The following is a 22,478-nucleotide window of genomic DNA, read 5'->3' on the forward strand; positions in this document are numbered from 1 at the left end:
TGTAGAAGGAGAACGTTATGTCCTTCCCAGAGTTGTTGTGAAGATTCATGAGAGAGCGTTGGCAAGGCACACAGTTCTCTGCCTTTAGCACTTGCTCCAAAAAGTTAGTGAACCTTCCTCTCACCTAGGCATTTTGCATTACATCATCCAGCATAGCGTTTTTGCTTGAAGACAGACTCAATAAATGTCTGAAAGGGTAAATGTGCCAATTCACACCACTCAATATTCAAATCTGAATCCTATGTGTTTTGTCCCTTTGCTCCCATTTCCTTCATTAAACCTTTTCTTCCTGGAACAATTTTCTTAATTTCATTCCCCTTGCCAGCTGTCTCCTCTCCTGAAACTCAACTTGCAGTATCATTGAAGCTGATTACAAGGGAACCAAAGACACTGCCTAACACAGTTCTGAGGTGAATATGATCAACCTTTGAAGAAGCTAAATAACTGACAACCTGTCAATATAACCTGTCCCCTGCTGGAGCGCTCAACAAAAAGCAATTAAGGTACATAAAGAGATGAGAGAAATGAAATTTACCAAAAAAACCCTGATTGCAGACGGATGGTTTTTAACAGTTCAGTAACCCCTGATGACCCAACCTACTCTGGGGCATGGCTCTCTTTTTCATTTGTAGAGGACCCAGGCCACCATCAGGCCCAAAGACTCGATGTTGGTGGGAAACCTCTAAGGCTGTGGAGCCTCCAGTGGGCCGGATTTGGGTGTCGGAATGGAAACAATTTGATCACTCAGGCCAGGTGGTGAGTCCAACTTGATCTTCACACTTATTCAGCAGCTGCTTTGGCAAACCTTAGCTTAAGCGCCTTGGGCATAACGTGAAAGGGTGAGCACAGGTGGGAAAGTGTGACTCATTTCTCCTTGCACCTTCTTGAAGGTCAGCCCAATGCCAAAGACACCTTGGTGAGAATATATGGGTGCGTGCAGTTGCCTGATCAGAAGGATCTCCTGGATTTTGCCTTGGGCGCGGGGATAACGGGAACGTGAATAACAGGGGGGTTTGGGGGGGTGTTGGATTCGGAGGTGGGACAGTGGTCTGGGAGTCTAGGGCGGGCTTGGGGAGTGCTGGGGGGAAGGTAGTGGTGGTGGTGGGCTCCTGGGGTGAAGGGACCGGCTCGAATTCGTCTTCATATCTTGGGTCTAGCTCGGTGCGCGGCTCAGGCTTTGCTGTTTGCTAAGCTGTGGGAACCTGGCCTCGGTAGGGAAGTAAGAGGTGGCCCCAGTCAAGACAGCTCAGGCCCAGTCAAGACAGCCAGGCCGCACCCCGACGCGGCGGGGAACTCGGTTCGAGGAGGGATCTTTTGACTTGAGCCCAGAGGGGCTGGCAGCCGGCAGTGGCTGGGCTCCCAGAAAGCCCTGGGGGCTTCCCACCGGCCGAGACGCCCGCCCTAACCAGTCCCCAACTGCCTCCGCCGCGGAGGATCGAAGCAAGACCGCGTGTGGGCGGGATGAGCCAGCCTGCACTCCTTATTGGACAAAGGCCCTTGTCAATCACTGAGGAAACCTGTCTGGACGCGACCGGACATCCGGAATTCCCACCTCAGAGGGAAGCGGGCTCGGGTGGAGGCGGGGAGCGATGGGAGGATGCGGTACCCAATGGCAATCAAGAGTTCCGCCTTCGCAGTAGATTGGCAGATGCTTGAACCACTGAGGCGCCGCTAAGGATATTGGCCGTGGAGAATGATTGGTCCAATCTGCGGGTGCGTGGTTCTTCAGAGTATATAATGTAGGCAATTAACACTTGGTTGAAATCGTACTGCAGACGGAGCTGTACTTTTTTTTTTGTTGGTGTTTTGACTTCCACTAAGGCTCCTGAATTTGGTGAGCTTTCCCTGGAATTATCTAGGTTCCCTTCTCAACTCAGGATCAGGGCTTGAGGATGACGGGTGCTGTACCCCAAATTATGGCCAGATAATCGGAAATGGGTGCTGTTCGGTGAATTAAACCTGAGATTAAATGGTGGTCAATAGAAAACAGGAAAAGACAGGAACGGGCCCTTTACAGGGGGGGAAAAAATGCAAGGAGCACCTAAATATTTGAATGGTTGTGCAAACTTTTACATAGTAAGAAAAATGCAAATTAAAGTTTCACTGAGCTAACATTTTTGACCGATCACATTGACAAAAATCCAAAATTTGACAAGGTTCTCTGTTAAGGACGATGCAGTGGCCCAGATGGTATCGATTTTTCGTCCTCCCGACACTTATGAACAAACAAATGTTTCCTCTTGCTTTCAGCTTGCAGGGTAGCCTGTTATCTTACGGTCATCTGTTAAGTTCTCGCATTGACTCCCGGGAACTTTTAAATTCTGAGTCTGCAGGTACATTTTTTCGAAGGTGCTTTGATTTTCCTGACTAGTAGCAATACTGAGATCTGGTGGGACATATGGGTGTCAGTTGGAAATGGGTTTTGTTTTAAGAGGACTCTTCTGGCAATTGGTGTGCCAGTGAAGCAGATGAAGTGACAGAAATCATATAAACAGAAGATGGAGCTTATCTGGAAATGGCATCAGAGCCGCCCCAAAATTGTAGCAAGCCAGCAGTGCTTCCACAAAGCATCAGAGGCCCAGAACCTGGGCAACAGAACCACCACCCAGGAAGAGTGTCACATATTCTGGGCACTCCAGACCCTGGCTTCCAAGTCCCCACCAGGTGACGGGTCCTGTCTACCCAGTACCCATCCCTCCCACCCTTTTCTCACAGAGCCCCAGTGAGGTCCAGTGGCCCCCTCCTCTGGATGGCTAAGTGTTCAGGGGATGCCGGCCCCAGCCCCAGGCACCTCAGCCAACCATGGCGGTCCCATCTCCTTGCTAGTGATTGGTGAAGGCATGGACACATGACATTCTGGCCAATTGGGACCCAAAAGGGGAGGGTGCACCTGAATTGGTTCCCTCACTCCTAGGACACAAAGAAGAGATGGCCCTTTTCCTGCTCCTCGATGTGATATCTGAACTCCTGCAGCCATCTTGCAACCATGAGGAGAGCTGGTCTGTGACAAAGCCCACAGTGCAAGGAAGACCAAGTTAAGAGAAATGTAACTTGGGCCCTGACCCTAATGGACCTACAGGCATTCTGCCTTTGGACTCCTCCCGTGCCCTAATTCTCCTTTTGTTTAAGACAATTGAGTTGGAGCTTTCAGTTCTTTGCAGTTGGAACATCTTAGCTGAACCAAGTATAGAAAAGTTCCTTCAGTTTACTTTTCCCATAGCCATGAGAATTTTGACTCACGTACCCACGAGTCATTTCTGTTTGTTTGGTATAATCAGAGAAGAAGGACTGGAAGAAGGAGGTGAAGAAAGAGATACAAAGTGGCTACAGGGCAGTGCAAGTTCTGCTGACATGCATTTAGGGGGCAGGGAGATAAAAAACAACCCAGGGGGGTCCTTGGGACCTGAGAGAGAGAACAAACAATACTTAAATCATAACATTTTTAAAAAGCAGTAACAAAAAAGATAAAAATATTTTTTAAAAAAAGAAAAAAGAACTGACATTTGGATATAACGACAGACACACAGATCAGACCCTCCTGCTGTGGATTGCCAGCAAAGAAGCAAAAGCAGTTACAGTGATGGGGGGGAGGCCTGGGAAAAACCCTAACAAGCAAGAGAGGATAAAAGAAGGTTCACTGTGATCCCGTGATAATTATTAAATTGTGGTACGTAAAACGCCACTGCTTAATTTCATGTTTAGTTTTATTTCAGCAAATAAAAAATATTCTCAAGAACTTTCTTAGGTTGTCCCTTTAGCGTACCCTCCTAAATTCAGATTGCTATGAATTTTTCTGCCAGTGGGGTGATCAAATACAGGACCTGGGCAGGACGGAAGAATCGCTGTTATTTCCGTCGTCATGCACTCACTGACTCACTGAACTTTACTGATGTGCTAAGGTGGCCCAGGCTCTCTCTCTGAGGTCATTTTGGCATTTTATTGAATGCTGACTTGTGAGATTCTCTTTTCCTGCACACATGCCTGGCTTCTCCAAAGGACTTTATTTTTATGTACTTATTTATTTTTGGCCGCGCCACGGCTCGCAGCTTCTTAGTTTCCTGACCAGGGATTGAACCCGCACCCTCAGCAGTGAAAGCGCCGAGTCCTAGCCACTGGACCACCAGGGAATTCCCCTCTACACGACTTTAATCTCTCTAAAGGTAGGACTGTGTTGTGTATTTTATTTCCATTGACAGCGTCTAGCACAGGTCTAGGTGTGTGATAAGCACTCACAGAAGTCTTAATTATAAGAGAAACTTAGAGGGTCTTAACTCTGATACTGTTGCTTTGGTCCAGGATCGAAGGTGAGCCTTTGAATCAGACTTTTTGCTTTTTAGGGATGCTCCCCTACTGCTTGCTTCCATACAGTTACAGAAGTGTCCAGAAATCCTTCTAAGGAAGAAGAAGGTGTAGTGTTATTAGACTGGATGCTCAGGCAGTGGGGACCTGATACCCATCCCACAGTACCCCTGAATCCTTTCAACACCATGTGCTGGGGCTGCTGAGGCTTCGAGCCAGCCCTTCTGGGCCGCTGCCTGCTCAGGGTCTGCACGGAAGGTCGAATTTGGATCAGAGGACAGCCTCGGAGGGGAGCCCATGTGACAACTGGAAGCTCACCAGCAGGCAGAAGCCAAGCAAGTCAGGGATTTTTCTTCTCTGAAGACAACAGTCCTGATTCCTGTGACATGATACCTCAATTGCAAGAACTGAGCAACTCTGTATATGATCTACCTCTACATCTATGTATATGAGATAAACTGAAGCCTACAGAAGTCTGACAGTGGCACGGGCTCCGGTCCTGGGCTGGGGCAGAGTCACGGCCCCGCCGTGGCGGCGTCTTGACGGGTGGAGGCGCCTACATGTCGTAGAGCCGGAGCTGGTCCTGCACGTCGCCGTCCGACATCTCGCCAAATGTCTCCTTGTTGTCCTTCATGAGCTTGAAGATGGCAGCCAGCTGTTCTTTCTGAACTCTGTCAAGAAGAAAGGATAAAGAGGAAAAAGATGCTCCCAAACCAGGGGAGAGAGAGAGAGAGGCCATGCACATCCCGTGGAGTCGGGACACTCCTCACTCCGGTATTACTGCTTTGCTTTCCAGAATAAGAAGAAAATGAAACTAAAACAAAACCCACTCTTAACACAGGAGCTGATTTGGTCTAAAAAAACTCAACTTGAGACTTCTACAAACTGGGGTTCCAAGTCTTGGGTTTACCCTGGAGATCTGGGGATCCCAAGTTATCATTCAGGTTCTCGGTGCTACAGTTTCCCCGTGGGCCTCCCTTTTTTTTCGGCCGTGCCGCACGGCCTGCAGGATCTTAGTTCCCGGACCAGAGATCGAACCCGGCTCCTCGGCAGTGAGAGCGCGGAGTCCTAACCACTGGACCGCCGGGGAATTCCCAGGCCTCTCTTTAATGCTGACTACACACCTCCCCGGGAGGCCACGAGGAAGCAGAGGTGCTCCATTAGGCGGCTAGAGAGCCTATGAAGAGACATGTTAGAAACAGCCTTCGTTTAGAGGGATGAGCCAAAAGTGGAGGAGGAAGGAACACAGTTGGCTGGGAAACGGGAGCATACAGATGTGTGCACAGGGTGCTTGGCCCAGGGGCAAGGGTGGGTGTGGGGTCTCGCTGCCCAGAGGAAGGGGCGCCTCTTTCCAGTTTGCCCAAAGACACCTTATAGCCAGCAGGGGCCCTGGCCCTTTTACCAGGGAACAGGCCTGGCTGGAGATCGGCCTTATGTTCACCACACACGGGCTGGGGGGCCGGGGGGATGCTGGGAGTGATGTTCTCTCTCTGCAGCTGGGCCGCACCATCTGATCAGCACGGGACACCTCCCATGAGTGCAAACGTGAAAGGGTGGGGTGACACTCTGCAGCCACGGTTTGCTTCTTGTTGGTTCTGTTGTGCTGTGCTCATCAGCGAGGCTGGGCGCTGTGTGCTGGCGTGGGCTCCCCGTTCGGTTTCAGGCTTCTGCGGTTCCCCCCTCCACACCGCCCTACTGGCTCGGCACGGGCCACCTTCAGAGGACATAAACCAAATGGCAGGGTCTGCTCTGGTCCCTGCAGACCCACCAGGAGGCAGAGCTTCAGCACAGCCTCTGACCCCTGGCCCTGCAGGGCACAGCACTGTCCAACCAGCACCCCAACCCTGTCTACAGGGGGATCCGATCGATGTCTGGTCTTACGCTTGTCCTAACATATTCCTTCTGCAATAACCCCGTATCTCCCAAACAGCTAACAGTTGGTTTTCTGACTACAGCAGCATCTAGAAGCTGAAATACCGAAGTCCCAAATCCAAGCCTCTCTTAGTCACGCCGGGAAAGTTATTTCTACAGTCTGCTTTCCTGTCCAGAGGAGAAGGAGCCTGTGAGAAGTACGTGATACCCCACCACCTGAAGAAAGGAGTACTGTGAACTGACAGGCTGTGTGTTTAGCTCTTTGGAAGGAATCACAATCCAGGTGTATGAGTGGGCATCCCCCCAAAGGAACACAAATCCTCTTGTGCGTCTCTTAATGGCCGTGGCGCTTGCATATTTTTAAGAGGGTGGGCCTAGGACTTCGCACTCTGCTGGAGAGTAACAGGCACAAATTGAGAGAGAGCTCAAATTTTAATGGGTTCAAAAAGATGATTTTTTAAAAACAAAGCAAAACTGAAATAAACACACAGTAATCAAGACCATCTACTCAAAGTTTATTGGACCGAACACAGGCTGAATACACAGATCCCAGCCATCGGGAGTATGTGAGCCTTGGCGCCTACAAGCCACGTTCAGAAAGTGTCCAGACAAACTTAATAACCTGGAAGGAGTCACCTGTTTTTCAGTCAGACCCCGGCCTGGACAAGGCCATTGCTGTTGCTACTGCTGTGTGGGTCAGGCTACATGGCTCTGTGTGGCTGTTGCTTTGTTGCCTGTTCTGTCCTAAACCCGTGAACCTAAGGTATTAGACCCAGAGGAGAAGGTCCCTGGGAATGTACCATGCCCTAGGCTGACAGTGGACATTTCCTGGCCTTCCACTAAATAGAGGAGAAAAAAATTTTTTTCTATCAACTTACTGCTTTCAAAAAATGTTTTAACCAGCACATCTAAAAACTACAGATTAGTTTGGTATAGTATAAATATTGTCAAATATAAAATTCCAAGAAATGAATCTGGGACTGATCTGATTATCTGAAGAAGTTCTAGCTCATCTATGAAACCTAGGAAAAGGCAGAATCGAGAAAGCTGTTTTAAGCGAACACTATCATTATTGCTTCTGCAAAAGCGAAGGTGGACATTCCGCTGAGCTGGTAGGAACATCAATGAAAAGGCCTCTTAGCAACAAGCGGGCTGGATCCGAGCCTGCTCTCAACGGAGGGTAAGGGCAAGAGGACGTCAACAGCTGGTTCTGGTTCTTTGCTGCCCACTGATCAATCATCGGGCTCTCGCCCCCACAGCCGAGCCAGCCGAAGACAGAGAGGGGAGCGGGCCCCAAGGGGAAGGAGGGCAGTCGACCAGGCAGCGAGCACAGGCAGCGCTCCCTCATTTGTCCATCACACCTCAAAGTCTTTCCTGGTTTGGCTCTGGTGATGAAAAGCAGGAGGGCTGGAATGAAACTACACCGATTTTAAAATGATGGCATTGCTGACATTGGTGATATCTCAGGTGCAAAGCGTGTGTGGGCAGGAAGGTTGAGTGATAAGGAAAATAAAAGTCCAGGAAAACCCTTCAGCTTAACAAAGCAATCCAGGCAAACAGGGAGGAACGCCTCTACAGGGGAGCGCCACGGGCATTCGGGATCCTCCCAGCCAAGGAAAGTCCTGGATGGGGGCCTAGTCCTGGCAGATTTATGTGGGAAAATGCGCCCCAGGAGCCTGCTGGCTCCTCTCTGGGGATTCCACTTTATGTCTCAAGTTTTAAGACGCCAAAAGGAAAAGCCTTTAGGAGGAGGCTAAGGATAACTTCATTATTCCTCGGTTCTGTAAAGAGAAATAAGGAGAAAAGATAATTTATTTCACTCATGCCATCTTACAAGTACTGCAGGGAAGGGGGAAACGGGGTGAGGAAGGGGAACGTCTGGAATTGCAGAAGCCAGCCCAGACGCTGGGATCCAGACCCAGGGGAGTTTGCCTCTCATCACCTGCTGCGGGAGAGCCCACTAACCGAAGCCAGCCCGAGACCCCGTTCCAAGTCTGCAAGGCCTACAGGGGCAGGTCAGGGCCCACCTGTAGGTGGTTTAGCAGGTAGGGTGCCCTTGTAGGTAGTTGAGCAGGTCAGGGCCCTCATTTAGGTGGTTGTACAGGTTGGGTCCCACCTGTAGGAGCGAGGCAGGTCAGGTCCCACTTGCAGGTAGTTGGTCGGGGAGCAGCCTCACTAAGGTAGCTGGGCAGGTCAGGGCCCACCTGTACGTAGTTTAACAGGCAGGGTCCCCCTGGAGGTAGTTAGGCAGGGAGTGTCAGACTTTAGGTAGTTGGGCAGGTAGGGTCCCAGAGTAAATACTTGGGCAGGGCACGTCTCTCATTTAGGTATCTGGGCAGTTCGGGTGCCCATGCGGGTAGTTGAGCAGGTTGAAGCCCACCTGTAGGTGGTTGGCAGGGAGGGTCCCACTTACAGGTATTTGGGCAGTTCGAGTCTCACATGTGAGTGGTTAGGCAGGGAGGGTCCTCAATTAGGTAGTTGGGCAGGGAGGGTCCCACAGTAGGTAGCTGGGCAGGGAGGGTACCACATGTTGGTATATGGGCAGTTTGGGTCCCACATGTAGGTGGTTGAGCAAGTCGGGTCCCACACATGGGTGGTTAGACAGGGAGCATCCTCAGTTAGGTAGCTGGGCAGCTTGGGGCCCACTTGTGCAGTTTAACACGGAGGGTCCTCAATTAGGTAGTTGGGCAGGGAGGGTCCCACAGGTGTGTTGTTGGGCACGGGGTCCACATGTAGGTCGGTGGGCAGGTAGGGTGCCACAGATAGTTAGGTAGGTAGGTCAGACTGCGGGGGTCAGATCCTCAGCTTTCTGGCCGCTCTGGGCTGGTCCTCTCTGGGCCGGTCCTCTCACCATAGATTATTTCTTATCCTTGCTGGGTAGGTTTTGTCCCTTCTGGGGACAGTGGCTTCCAAGGACATGTGCTCCCCAGATGACACAAATGGTGTGCCCACCTTTTGCAAGGGACATGCAGAAGCACTGGTTTACCCAGGTGAGCGCTGAGGGAAACCGGCGGGATTTAGTTTTATCCCTCTGGCGCCCTCATGTGGAGGTGAGTCAGCACGTGTTCCTAGAAATTCACACTGGTGGATGGTTTGTGGACCCATCAGAGGGCAGAAAGCAGGAAGAATAGCCATTCACGCTTGCCAGGTATGCATTTCAAAACACCATCCACTAGAGTGGTGTCCACTTCCAAAAACAGCAGGCCAGTCCTGGGGACCTTCAGAATGGAATGGGTGCTGGGGTCCTGGGTCCTCACTATCAGAACCAACCTAGTCTACCTCCTGGGTTCCACTTTTCCCCTGGACCAGAAGATGGGAAGAAGGGACGGTGTACAAGGAAAGGAGTAGCCGATGGTGCCTCTTCTTTTTGCTGCCGAGCTAGAAGTCAGCCAAGCTCGCCAGCTTCACTGGCCCTGGGGGTGAGGGGGTGGCATCTTGCCGCGGGGAGCAGTCATAACCTGCAAGCCCAGTGTCCCAGCCACGCTGAGGCTGGATACGGCACCTCCCAGAAAGGCTGCGGGGGGAACGCAGGGGCACCCCCATCCCGGCAGAGGCAGTGCTGAGGGAGCCTGTGAGCTCCAGCCCCACGGGAGACCCAGCAGGAGGTGGGCAGGCGGTGAGGAAGCAGCGTCTTTCTTAAGCAGCGTGTCTGGATTTACAAGCCTTGCACTTTCTGCCCCTTGGGCAGAAGGAATCTCATCTGTGAGCTGCTCCAAGGACAGGAACGCCCAGTCATTAACCACGTGGAGGAAGGAATTTGGGGTCTCTTTCTCTGGGTCCTGCGTACCAAGTGCTATGCCCTGAAAACCTGTGAACTGCAGCTTCTGAGGAACTCTGGGTCTTGTGACTACTAAAGATTTAGGGTCTAGATACTGCTGTGCGGGCCGAGGTAAAGAATTTAAAGTCAGGGGTTTGCAGCATGGGCTTTTAACCAGCTTGCAACTTGACGGGGACGCTGAATGCCAGGAAGGGAATTAGAAGCAAGCAGAGTTTGGTCCCGAAGAATCTGACAGGCAGGGAAGGGCACACACTTTTCACTGGCCTGTGGTTTTAGTGGTTTGACAATATTTTTCATACTGACAATCCCAAAGGCAGTTTCCTAGACGCAGCTGGGACCAGAGCTGTCTCACACCCGTCCGCTTTCCAGGTCCCCACTGGAACTATCGTGCGGCAGATGAAAACGCAAAGCCACGCTTGCCAGCCTCTGCAACCCCAAGCATCACCATGCGGGGAACATGCGAGAGGGGTGGGTGTCGGGGGCCCCATGCAGTGCTGAGTGGGCTGACCACGTGCAGGGGCAGGAGGGAGCAAGCGGACCTCACAGGCAGACGTGTCGGACAGCCACGGGAGCATGCTGGGAGGGGCAGTGATGAGAGTGAACATGAACTCCAGCCCCACCCTGGGAGGACCGTGTTCACCATGAAGTCCACCAGTCCCTCCTCAGCTCAAGCACGATTGTGATAACCAAGCCTGCAGGTGAGGAGGTGAGAAACCCTCACCCCAAGAGCAGCGCTTGGGCAGTCTCGACCCTGCAGAATAGCTCGGCGTGAACCACTCATCTAGAGACCCCCAAAGATCCAGCAGGGAAAGACCCCCCCTGGGCAACGCAGAGCCTGCTGTCTGAACACGACGGAGGAAGGACTTTCCCTCCCCGAGGTCCCAGCACTGAACCCAGGGACGGTGGCAGTCTGACCCCGGCCCGAGCCCTGCCACTGAGTCGGCTAACTGGCCTCTCCTACTCTAACGGCCCCTCATCTCCGCAGAGCACACAGAATAGGGCCAGGGTCCCGGTCACAGCCTCTGTCCACAGGGCCCTTCGAGGGGCCACAGGCACGTCAAGCCCCCTCCATCCTTAACTCTGGGGCTGCACACCTTTTCTGGAAGGGGCCACGTACTGACCCTTTTCAGCTTTGTGGGCCATGTGGTCCCTCTGCAACTACGCAACTCAGCCACTGCGGTGGAAAAGCTGCCACAGACCACAGAAAAACAGTGACCGCAGCCCTGTTCCAGTCACACTGAATTTACAAAAACAGGGCTGCAGTCCACCAGCCCTTGCTCTGATCGTAACACCCTGCCTCACCCACAACTTGGGGGCACAGGGTTTCTGCCGGGCACGGTTCTACCTTCTCAGGGAAAGATGAAAGCTGCGGGCGTGATACCACGCAGTCCAGCGGAAGACAGTTCCCCCCCAGCCTCACAAGGGGGCGCTGGCCCTCCAACCAGCTGGCCCATTAGGCCCAGGAGGGACGTGCGTTAACTGGGCCTCCAAGAACCCTGCAGCCCTGGGAAGGGAGCCTGTTCACCCAGGAGCCCTGCGCTGGAGAAGAATGAGCAGGCCCGGGTGCACAGAAATGAATTAATTGGTTATGAAGGCAGCGGAGGAGGAGAGGTTTGGACCACATTCAGTCGTGATGGGGACACAGTAACAGACAGGATGAGGGAGGCATCACTAATCTAAGAAGTCAGTCTCCTTACCAAAAGGATATGCAAGGATATTTGTGGCTCAGGACCTAAGGAACTTGCTACAGGGAAGTGAGGTCAGAGGTCAGCTCAATCCTGAAATATAAAGGCAGCAAACCGGATCACACCCAGAGGCAGCGGCTGGGCACCGAGGAGTGGGGGGCTTCCCCAGGCTGGGCTCACCCTGCCACCCCTCCGCCCCCGGTGAAGAGCCTTCCAGGCCAGGTTTGGAAGGACCGGCGGCGGCTCCAGAAAGGGAAAGGGGGTTCTCGTGGGCACAGGGCCTTCTGACTTGAGGGGTACAGGGTGGGCTTGGTGATAATGAAAGGGTAGTTGAGATCTGCATCCTGGAATACTAAAGCCTCCATTCCTGACCCTAGAACCCAGCTTACACTAGCTAGTAAGTAGGGGAACCCAGCTTACACTAGCTAGGAAGTAGGGGGTGATCCCCCAGCCCCTCCGGGTTGCTGGGCTCAGAAAACACAGGCCCCCATTTAGCTCTGTGCTTAAACCAGAGGACCCCAGGCCACAGGCTGGCCCGTGTCAGACCACTGGTTCTCCCCCATGGCCTGTCCCCACTGCTCCTTAGGAGGGAAGCCCAGGGGTGTGCATGGGTGCCCGGCTGGGGGCTGGCCGGGCAAGAGCCCAATTCTAAAAACGAGGAGCTGCGTGGCTGCAACTGCCTCAGAGCTCCGTGGAGCAGAACAGATAACAAACGACTGCTGGCCCTGGGCTGGGGGGTTTGGGGGTGCTGAGGGGGGTTGGTGGCCGAGTGGATGAGCAGGAAGAATCATGCTGCGTCCTGCAGTGATGGATTGGTTTTGTCATGAACCCTCCGTGTAAGTGAACAGGCGGATCTGCTCCAGGCTCTTCCCAGGCATCTGCGTTTTCCCTTTTGGCGGGGGAGGGGTGGGGTGCAAGAAGGGGCTCGGCCACCCTCCCCCCCATCACCGTCACACGCTCCTCCCGAGGGCCCCAAGGGGACTGTCGGGGGAAATCGAGCCTGGCCGACTATTGCCAGGACGGGGGGAGAAACCCCTAAAATGGAAATGGAAGAGTGCGGGGCTGGCGAAGCTTACAGGAGGCCCTCCTCCTCTCCCGCCTGCGACGAAGGGGGCTCACGGCGGTACCGGTACCGGAGAAAGCTGAGCGACCCCGAAGAGGGTGGGCGGCCTACCTCTGTTCCTCCTCCAGTTCCTCCTTGGTCATCATCTTCCTGTACTGGTTTCCCCTCAGCTTCCCGGGGCTGTATTTGAAGGAGAAGGCCTCTCCCCCTGTAGAGAGGACACACAGTAAGAGCCAGTTAGGGTGCTGGGCCCGCCTGCAACTCCAGGCCCCTTTCCCTTCCAAAGAAGGGTTTCCAGAGAACCACCTGGGCCAGAGAGGGCGCCCCCGCTTCAAATAGGGGCAGATGGGCCCCACGCCCACCCCGGGCCAGCTCACCTAAGCCTCAGAGAGCGCTGGACGCCCACAACATCGACTCACCCTCCCCTGGGACTGGCAGGTCCTCCCCCCCACACCACTTCCGCTTAGGAACTCTTTTGGGAACTTGAACCGGGGATGAGGCAGCTGGAGTGAAGCGAGCATCGCCGCCCCACCCCCACCCATGCTATTCAGTTCCATCCACCAAAGGCCGGTTCCCTTCCAAGACCAGGTTGAGCCGGCCACAGAGCTGCCTGTGGGCCCCTCTCCAGCAAGCGCTCTGGCCCAGCAGCCGCCCGCAAGGCTTTTCTCCCCCTCAGCCTGACCCCCCCGCTTCCCCATGACTGCTGTGCTAATTACAGTCGGAGGGCCCTTATCTCTGGGAAGCAGCCTGTGCTAAGGCGCTGGGTTCCCTGCCTCTCCTCGGGTCCCAGGTCCAGAAGGCTGCAGGGACCCCCGACCCTCCTGCCAAGGTCCTCGGGTCTCCTGGGCTTGGGGGTGCCCGCCCTGCGGTCCAGGGGCATCATGTTGGCAGGCCCCTTCTCTCTATGCCCCTCCCCGCAACCAGTTATTAAAAATCGGAAACAACGCATCCAGCCCACAATGGGACCTGGGAATGATGCGGCCTGTTCTCACGGTGTTCAAATTGGTCATTAAAACCAGCCCTTAGGGAAGTGCCTGGCGGTCCAGTGGTTAGGACTCAGCGCTTTCACTGCCGAGGGCGCGGTTCAATCCCTGCTCGGGGAACTAAGATCCTGCAAGCCACGTGGTGTGGTCAAAAACCAAAAAACCGAAAAAACCAAACCAAAAACCCCCAGTACTTATTGCTGAACGGGTTTGCCAGTCCCAGAGCAGACCCCGTAGCTGCCTTGGAACAAATGAAAGGGCAGCTCTAGAGGTCTGAAGAAGGCACACCAGGGGGTGTGGACAGAGGAAAACAGGGATGTGTGATGTAGGGAAGCCAGGCCAGAGGAGGCAGCATGTACAGGTGAAGGCTGCAAGGGCAGAAAAGGAAAGAGCTCTAGAGCATTCCCCTGGCTGAGTGTCCAGGTGGAGAGAGTTCCCTTAGGAAGCAATGACCTTATGTGGTCCTTCAGCCCAGCAGGTGGAGGGTAGACGGCCTCCGGTCAGCCTCGGGGATAGAGGCTCAGTGCCTGTCTTATCCAATTTCAGTTAATGTATAAAGAATTGAGTATGGGAAATGCAAGACCAGCAAATCACCCTCCCACATGGATGTATTCTTTTTCACTTCTGTTCTATGTCACTCCAGTGTCAGGGATCTCAAACACCTCCATATCCTGCCCTGGGGCCACTCGGACCTCCTCCAGCTGGCAGCTGTCCCGAGTGATCAGACAGGCTGATGTGGGCTCCAGGGAGGAAAAGACTGCAGCCTCTGAGATTCGAGTTCTCTCTGGGCTAAAAGAAGGTTCTGGATGCAAATTCAGAACCCAGGCATTGTAGCTGGGGTGGTCTTTGCTCTCACCACAGCCTGACTTTGCAGGAGAATCTGGCCGCCAGGGCTGAGCCCTTGCCTTAGGAAGCAGTTACCGTGTTTGTACCAGGATTAATTCGCTCTTCATTCATTCAGCAAATACTTAGCGAGCACTCTGCTCGGTGCTGGGGACTTATCAGAGAAGAAAACATACAGCAAGCAAAGATGAGTAATTAAAATACAGAGTTTGGGACTTCCCTCGGGGTCCAGTAGTTAAGATTTCGCTTTCCATTGCAGGGGGTGCAGGTGCGATCCCTGGTCGGGGAGCTGAGATCCCACATGCCTCGTGGCCAAAAAAAAGACTTAAAAAAGGTCCATGTTAAAAAATCTTATAAAATAAATAAGTAAAATAAAATAAAAGACAGAGTTTGCAGTAGGTCCTGAGAGCTCTTCAGAAAAGGACAGCAGGACAGGAGAGAGAGGCAGGGAGGGGGCTGCTTGGAAGTTTAAGCGGGGGGCGGGGGTGTCAGGAGGGGCTTTACAGGTGATGCTGCAGGTCTGGGGAGACAGAGCCAGCAAAGCAAGGAAGCCAGTTGGGGGCGGGGGGCAGGAAGCAAGGGGACAGGAGGACACGGGGTGAGAAGCCAGGCTGCCAGGGCAGGCCTTGGCTCTTCCTCCTGGTGAGCTGGGGCTGGGGCTCAGCACAGACAGATGACTCCCCCCGACCCCCCAGCCCCGGAGACCCCGCTCCCATCAGCTTCTCTTCCCTCCAGGCTGAGCTCAGCTCAGGCTGATGAGCAAAGGGCCCGCAGCATCAGGAGGGCCCGCAGGCTCAGGGCTTGGGCTGCGGTGTCCGGGCATCTGGGAACTCTGCTGAGTAATTTGGGGCCGCCGTTTGAGGGGCCTGGGTGTTTGGTTGTCAGGGAAGAACCTGCCATGGGGCAGAATCACACGGAGCTAGTCTCAGAGTGAGCTCACAACCATGCTGGCTTCTGGACCTCAGAAAGAGGCAACGGACAAAGAAGACGGATTAACTTCGACTTCAAGGTCATTGTGTTGCTACGTTTTAGAAAAATAAGACATAAAACATGCTGCCAGCTGGGTACTACTCAAGGTTTCAATCTGTGGGGCCGCTCTGACTATGCTGCTTCGAGCCAGAGGGAACGAACCACTTGAAAAGGCTTTCACTTAATCACATATGGTGCGACGAGGGATCCACGGCAGTGTCCAATTTTGCTAGACCAGGAGGGTTCAGCGTGGGAGCCCCCTGGGAGGGGGGACTTCCTCGTGCAGTCTTCTGAGTCCACCCAGCCGCTTAGGGAAGGCACCTTAGCAGACACTGAGCGGCTCACTGCAGAGGGGCTGGGGGCCTCTCACGTTTTCTGCTCACAGCTGGGGCCCTAAATCTCTCCTGCCTCCGCCTTGTCAAGGCTGGGAGGAGGCGGCTGGTGGATGGGCAAGGTCCAGGAGCAGCAGTCAGATAAGGACGGAGGGCCCGGAGACACTGCCCACGGCTGGGTGTGGGGCTGCACATCTATGGGGTCTGACAGTGTTTCAGAAGAGGGGTCTGCTGAGCCTCCCCTTGTGCTGGCCCAGGGGCCTCCGGCAGCCTTGGCGCTTGCCTCCTGTGTCCCCAAATCACTACTGGGATCCAATAACGTGGCAGGGACAGACCCTAGGCCCACGGTTCCTGCAGAGGATCTGGGGAGTCAACAGCTGGAGGGAGAGTCCCTGGCAAGGGGTTGATGTCCACCCTACCCCACCGCCCCCCCACCCCGGCCCCCCTGCAGCCTCCTGCCCCTCCCTCTTCCTCTAAGGCTCTATTGATAGAAACTGAAGGCCCATCCCTGCTGGGCCTCAGGGGAAGCTTCCCCACCCCCCATCCCCCCAGCCCAGCCCTGCCTGCCTGGCCCACACCAGCCTTGGTTACTGCATTCCTGCAACCTTCTCTTTCCAGGGCTCCTGCCAGCTGTTGGCTTAAAATCACAGCAACAGACTCCCTTTTTAAAAAAACATGAAATATTTCCAACGTACACAAAAGTACAGCAAGTAATAAGTCCTCCGTGTACTTGCCATACAGATTTGACAAATGTTGACATTTTGCTATTTTTGCTTCAGCTTTTTTTTTTTTTTTTTTCTTTAAAGAAATAAAACATGACAGAACCAGCAGAAGCCCCACACCATGTCTGGTCCTGTCTGTCTGTCTGGGGCACTGGTCCCCGTGGGTGGCCACAGCAAACACACTGTCTTCTACCCGGTCAAGTCAAAATTGCTCAATGCTCCCGGTCACTCCCTCTCTCTTCCCCTAGCTGCCTGGAACCTGATGGCCACGCTGGTCAGCTGGAGCTGCTTCGGAATCAGGCGTTTCCTCTCTGGGGGACTTTAACCTGCAGAACCCTGGGAGGCGGCCCAGTTAAGTGGCTTTAGTCTCCATAAAATAGGTCCGAGATATTTGGAGAGAAATGTGAAATGTACAGATAGGGGCTGAGAAACGAGTTAAGAGGCGCTGCAGGAGACAGAAGGTCAGTGACGGGCCACCTGTATTTGGAGACAACTCACACTGTATAAATGGAAAAGTAAAGGCCAAAAGAGCAAAGCAGGGACTTCCCTGGTGGTCCAGTGGTTAAGACTCCAGGCTTCCACTGCAGGGGGCACTGATTCAGGTTAGATCCCTGGTCAGGGAACTAAGATCCTGCCTGCCACATAGGTGGTCAGGGAGATGGGTGCAGGAAGGCAGTGGGTCAGAGAGGAGTGGGCTCCAGCCTGTGTCCTCTGGGTTGCGGCAGACACGGCTTCGCAGCCCCTCTCCTCTATCCTCTCCCCCTCCATCCTCTCCCCTCCCGCTGCCACTCAAATCCTCAGCTGGGGAATCCAAAGGGCCGTGGCACAGCCTAGCCTCCACAGCCAGACACGATCCAGGCAGCCTCAGCGGGCAGCGGTGCGCGGGTCCCACTCACCGTCATCTTCCTCAGGCCCTGCCAGGGGTGGGCCCTCCATGCCATCCAGCTCCTTTTCCTGCAAGACAAGGGGAGGGCTCAGTGCTTGCGCACCTGATTTACATGTTTGATACTGTCATTCAGGGTTTGACCCCTCGGTCAAAGCAACCTGACCCCTGGGTCTGCTCTTAGGATAGATGTGCTTGGGGACCAGAAGCGGGTGACCGCCTCGGGGAGAGGGGGCATTGGTGGACAGGACGTCGCGGGGAGAGGAAGGGACCGCCCAGGGCCAGCCTGACCACTCACAGCACCCGCGCTGTCCTTTGAGCGTGGCCAGGAGGTCCTGAGTGGGGGCCACGGTCAACAGCAGGTGGAAACAGGGACATCAGTGCCTGAATTTTTGACCTTTGCACCTCGGTCCCTTTGCCTTTTCCAGGTGGGTGCTGGTCATGTGGTGGGTGCCACTTCGGTAAGTGGACTGGGTGACTCCCACTCCTGGCTATAGTGAGTAGAACAAAAGGCACGAGAGGAAAGCTGGCGGGTGCTCTGGGGTCCGGGCTGGGCTGGGTGTCACAGAGAAGCTGCGTTTGTGGTCACAGGCTCCATCTCTGCTTCCTTTAACATTGTTTCCATCCCTGACCATTTCAGGCTCCATTTTCGCAAAATGCGAGCTCCACCTCCCTCAGCCTGGTTCTCTCCCACGCACACGGACAAAATAAACAGAAGGCTGGAAGGAATGTCCCGGGATGGCCTTGTGTAAGGCAGGAGTGACTTCAACTTGCAGGAATGTTGGAGGATGACAGGGAGGTGCAGGTGCCGGGGCTCTGAGGGACTGAAGGGCCAGGGGACCTGCGGCCCGAGGAAGCCCAGCGGCAGACAAGGCAGAGCCGGCAGGTTTAGGAGAGGCGAGCCCGGACGTGAATGAGCTGCCCCACGGGGGCCGAGACAGCGCGGTGGACTAATCCAAACCCAGGCCTTCAGGCTCCCGGCCCGGGGGTCCAGCGGTTTGCAGCCTCAGCAAGCCGGGCAGGCAGGCGCCCCAACAAAGCAGAGAGAGCTCAGCTGGGAGGCAAAGTTTGCACAAAGCCCAAGAGCCGGTCGTAAGTGGCAAAAACCCAAAGGGCCTCTCGTTGTGACTTTCTCTCTTGCTGGACCCCACAAGATGCGGCCGGGCGGAGCAGGGCCGGAGGCAGGAGCTGGCGCTTCTCCACTTAGCAGTTTGCATCAGGCTCGGCGCCATCTGAAGTGAGGCACGCTGCCCTGAGCGCTGGCCAGCACCTGGGGCTCGGGTGTCCAGACGCCTCCGGGATTTTGCCCAGCAGAGCGTCTTTGTGGCTGCAGGGGAAGGCAGGCCTCTTTGGGGGACAACGGAGACACCCCTTTGACTCAGCAAACCCAGTTCTAGGGATCTGCTCTGGGCTGGAAAACCATCTATCTGGGTTTTTATACGAGGACTCTGGGTGCAGGGGAGAACAAGACAAAACTGGGAACAACTAAATGTTCATCCATGGAGTTAAATACAGTATAGTTAAGTATATGATGGTTAAACAGTTTGGCCGGTATGTTCACCAAAATATTAACACCTTAAATATATTACAGTGCACGCATACACTGTGCAACACTGCCTTAAAAAGGAGGCGACTGGGGACTTCCCTGGCAGTCCAGTGGTTAGGACTCCACGCTTCCACTGCAGGGGGCACGGGTTCGATCCCCGGTCAGGGAACTAAGATCCCACATGCCGCACGGCACAGCCAGAAAAATAAAAATTTTAAAAATTAAAAAAAAAAAAAATTTAAAAGGGAGGCGACCCTACGTACCGATGTGAAAAGCGCATTGAGACACATGACCAAAGGGAGAAGCAAGAAGCAGCACAGGGTGGAGAGTGCAACATTCTTGGTGTGCACGTCAAAACAGAAGCGCACATACACGCTCATAAATGCGGAGAAAACGTTTTCTAGAAGGACACTCAAGACACCGATAACAGCGACCGCCTTTGGGGAGAGGAGCTGGTTGGGGGCGGCCTTTCCTCTCCATCTTACACATTTCAGTATAATTTGGATTTTCTAATAATAGGCATGAATTGCATTTTTAAAATGCTACACAGGGATCTCTGAACAGTGAGCTTGGGGCTACTATGTATATTTTTCTTTAAAAAAAGAAAGAGAAAAAACACAGAAAGAAAAACAGATTAATCTAATCAGGGCTGGAGCCCAGAAATAAGCCCAAGGTCAAGACGAGAGAGTAGGCCAGTTCTCCTACTATGTCGAGGGACGCAAAGGCTAAAGGAAAAAAAACAAAAAAGCAAGCACAGCCCCTTCGTGAAGGAGCTCACAGTCCGGCAGGAAAGACACAGACCCAGGTAATTGCCACCCAGGATGGTAAATTCAAGGACCAAGGCAGACCTCTTTATCCCAAAGAGACACGGCGTCAGTTGACCTGCCAGCACCCCCCTGGGGAGAGGCTGGTCTACATTTGGATTTTGCACTTGACTTTTGAAGTGTGGTACTTTTAAAACTGGTTATGACCCATCGGTGAGTCGCGAAAGCAATTTAGAGGTTGCTACTAGTATTTAAAAGTTGTGCAGCCAACGTCTTAGTGTGATTTTAAGATTTAATAACTTCAGAAGCATAAATGCTCCCAACATACCAAAAAATGTCGTTTGAAAGGTTAGTTATCTACATTTTAAATATGTTGACGTTTCTTATCCAGATTCATATAATACCCCCGGCTAGGGGCTCTAGCTGATTTTCAGACTTTGGAAAACCATTCATGGGCGGATGGTCCGTGACTAAAGGGATTGCCTTTGTGAGTCCAGCCTTGTGATCTTATGAGGATTGGAGGCACACGTGACAGTCTGGACATGACCTCAAGGGAGGTCGACCAGGTATCTGAGGTGCCCACAGGAGAGGACTCCTCTCCCTGCTTGTCCGTCCAGATTCCAGCACTCACAAAGACTTAAAATGAAAAACACAGCGTTCAAATGTCAGGAAACTAAGTATAAAAGGAATTTAAATAAGTAAATACTCAACTGATGTATTTTGTAGGTTTGTAGCATTTACACTTCTTCAGTTATTAAGACTTAAAACTACACTAAGACTTCGGGGGCGGCCCTGTATCCCAATATGAAATTAAAGATAAATAGTGGTGTGTGTGTGGTTGATGTAGATACCGTTTTATAAAACTTCTGTGACTTTATAGACAGGGGTGCAATTCAAATAAATAGATTTCTTATTTGAGACTTAATGAAGTTTGGAAAACATTGCTGAATCGGCCATTTACTGTTTTCTGTCTGCACAGAAACCCCCTTCTTTCAGAAGATGCCCTTTGAAGCCTGTGGTCCTGGTGGGAACTGCCAGTCGGGCAGTCAGCCCCCCCCCCCCCCACCACGATGGGCAGGGCAGGCGGATGTGACCCTGGGCCCAACTTCTGCTTGGGCACAAGGGACCTCTCGGTCCAGAACTGGGAGCTCGGGAGCTGCCCAGGGTCGCCGGGATCGGGAGTCCCTGGCTGTTCCACCCCTGCCTCCCCAGTATGTGAGCGACTCAAATCCTGGTTCTGCGAAAGCTCCCCTGAACCCAGTTTCTGTCACCGACAGCCAGAGTCCTGACCACAGCCACCGTCCACTCACATCCCACTCCACAAGCCCAGAACATCTCATGTTCTGCCAGGAGGCTCTTGCCTCTGTCAAATACCAGCTGCACAGCAGTGGGGGTGGGTAGGGGGGCCTGCTCCAGGGTGGTGCCCAAGGCCTCACATTTACCTGGGTTACTTACTGGTCTTCTAGACAACATCATAATAATGGGAAGCCTTCCATTATTTAAAAAAAGAAAAAGTTTAAAAATCACTCTTCATTGCATTTTGCCCTTATTTTATAAAAAATGCGTAAGAGCGACTGAGACCAGGATGGAAGCCCTTCTGGAGGCTGGGACTCTTTGGCCTCAGTCCAGTGCTCTTTGCTTCAAGATGGTGAGCTGTGTGCACGACAGCAAAGGAGAAGAATAAAGGGAGACCGACCGTGTGCAAAGTGCTCTGTCGAAGCCTTTGTCTGGAAGAGCAGTCAGTAAGGACTTTACTGGAAATTCCCTGGCGTTCCAGTGGTTAGGGCTTGGCGCTCTCACTGCTGGAGCCCAGGTTCCATCCCTGGTCGGGGAACTAAGATCCCGCAAGCTGCAGAGTGCGGCCAAAAGATAAAGGATTTTACCTGCGTACCTGCTCGTAACACATCCCATCTTTAAGTTCTGCTCTGGCAGGTACATACCTTATGCATTCAAGCAACACGACGGTGGGGGGCCCTAAGGAGGGGAGCTCAGCTGAGCCTGAGGGGCGCAGGGGAGGCCTTGGAAGGGACGAGAATCCTGAGCTGGGTCTGAGAAGAGCTGGCCAGGCCTGGAACCTCCCGGCTTTTCCAGTGACTCCTTGGAGTTTGGTGTGACTGCAGGGCGGGGTGGGAGGCCAGGAATGCAGGGCCCGGACTAGAGAGCTTATATAGGACAAGGCCCTGAGGCGCCACCGGAAGCTTCAAAGTGCGGAGAGACAGCATGAGAGCTGCGTTTGGGAGCAGTACGTGGGGAGGCACTGGCAAGACAGGAGGCAGGAAGGTTCAAAGCACAGGTGAGAGATGTAAGGGCCTGAACCGAGAGGCTAAAGGAATTGGGCCCTCAGCTCTGTCTTTGCCGAATGAGTCTCGAAGGCCCAAGGCGACTCCTCAGGGCTCTCAGGGTCTGAGTCCCACTCCGGGGCTTGCTCTCCTGTGGCTGGTGGGGCAGCCGTGCCCCACAGCTCGGCCAGGACCAGGCCCGGAGGCAGGATGCACCCAGCAGCTGCTCAGAGCGCTCACTGCAGATCTCACGAGAGGCCATCACCACTGTTGATTCCTGGTCCATGCCCTTGGTCCTGAGAATGCTGCATGGTACCCATGCCTTAAGGGCTGCATTGTGTCCTTCCCCAAATTCATATGTTGAGGTCTGAACCCTCAGTACTCCAGACTATGACTGTATCTGGAGAGAGGGTCTACAAAGAGGTAAATTCAGTCAGGTTATTAGGGTGGGTCCTAATCC

The 22,478-nt window shown here is 53.5% G+C and overlaps 1 protein-coding gene and 1 long non-coding RNA gene across 8 annotated transcripts in view; one reads left to right on the top strand and one right to left on the bottom strand.

The window, feature by feature from the left end:
- Positions 1–325: 325 nt before the first annotated feature.
- LOC113606483 (uncharacterized) lies at positions 326–20,980 on the top strand. Of its 5 annotated transcripts, XR_003427565.1 has the most exons (4): positions 326–503; positions 633–756; positions 16,795–16,897; positions 20,719–20,980. It is a non-coding gene; the product is annotated as an uncharacterized LOC113606483 (long non-coding RNA). The 5 variants fall into 5 exon arrangements; XR_003427563.1 differs by lacking the exon at positions 16,795–16,897; XR_003427564.1 differs by lacking the exon at positions 20,719–20,980 and having other exon boundaries at positions 16,795–16,970.
- Positions 3,795–22,478, bottom strand: part of MXRA7 (matrix remodeling associated 7) — a 29,642-nt gene continuing 10,958 nt past the window's right edge. The window contains exons 2-5 of one of the 3 annotated variants that reach the window (XM_027080796.1): positions 17,443–17,500; positions 12,809–12,905; positions 11,647–11,727; positions 6,669–7,952 (exon numbers count right to left, since the gene is read on the bottom strand). In XM_027080796.1, the coding sequence (XP_026936597.1) occupies positions 11,694–11,727; positions 12,809–12,905; positions 17,443–17,500 (189 nt within the window). In that variant the 3' untranslated portion in view covers positions 6,669–7,952; positions 11,647–11,693. Of the gene's footprint in view, positions 4,971–6,668; positions 7,953–11,646; positions 11,728–12,808; positions 12,906–17,442; positions 17,501–22,478 lie in introns of those variants that run through there. The other 2 variants (XM_027080795.1, XM_027080797.1) reach the window with 2 other exon arrangements.

Source organism: Aethalodelphis obliquidens, unplaced genomic scaffold (genome assembly GCF_003676395.1).
Source record: "Aethalodelphis obliquidens isolate GAN/ISIS:26980383/991018 unplaced genomic scaffold, ASM367639v1 scaffold44, whole genome shotgun sequence".
In the NCBI taxonomy this organism is placed as follows: Eukaryota; Metazoa; Chordata; class Mammalia; order Artiodactyla; family Delphinidae; genus Aethalodelphis; species Aethalodelphis obliquidens.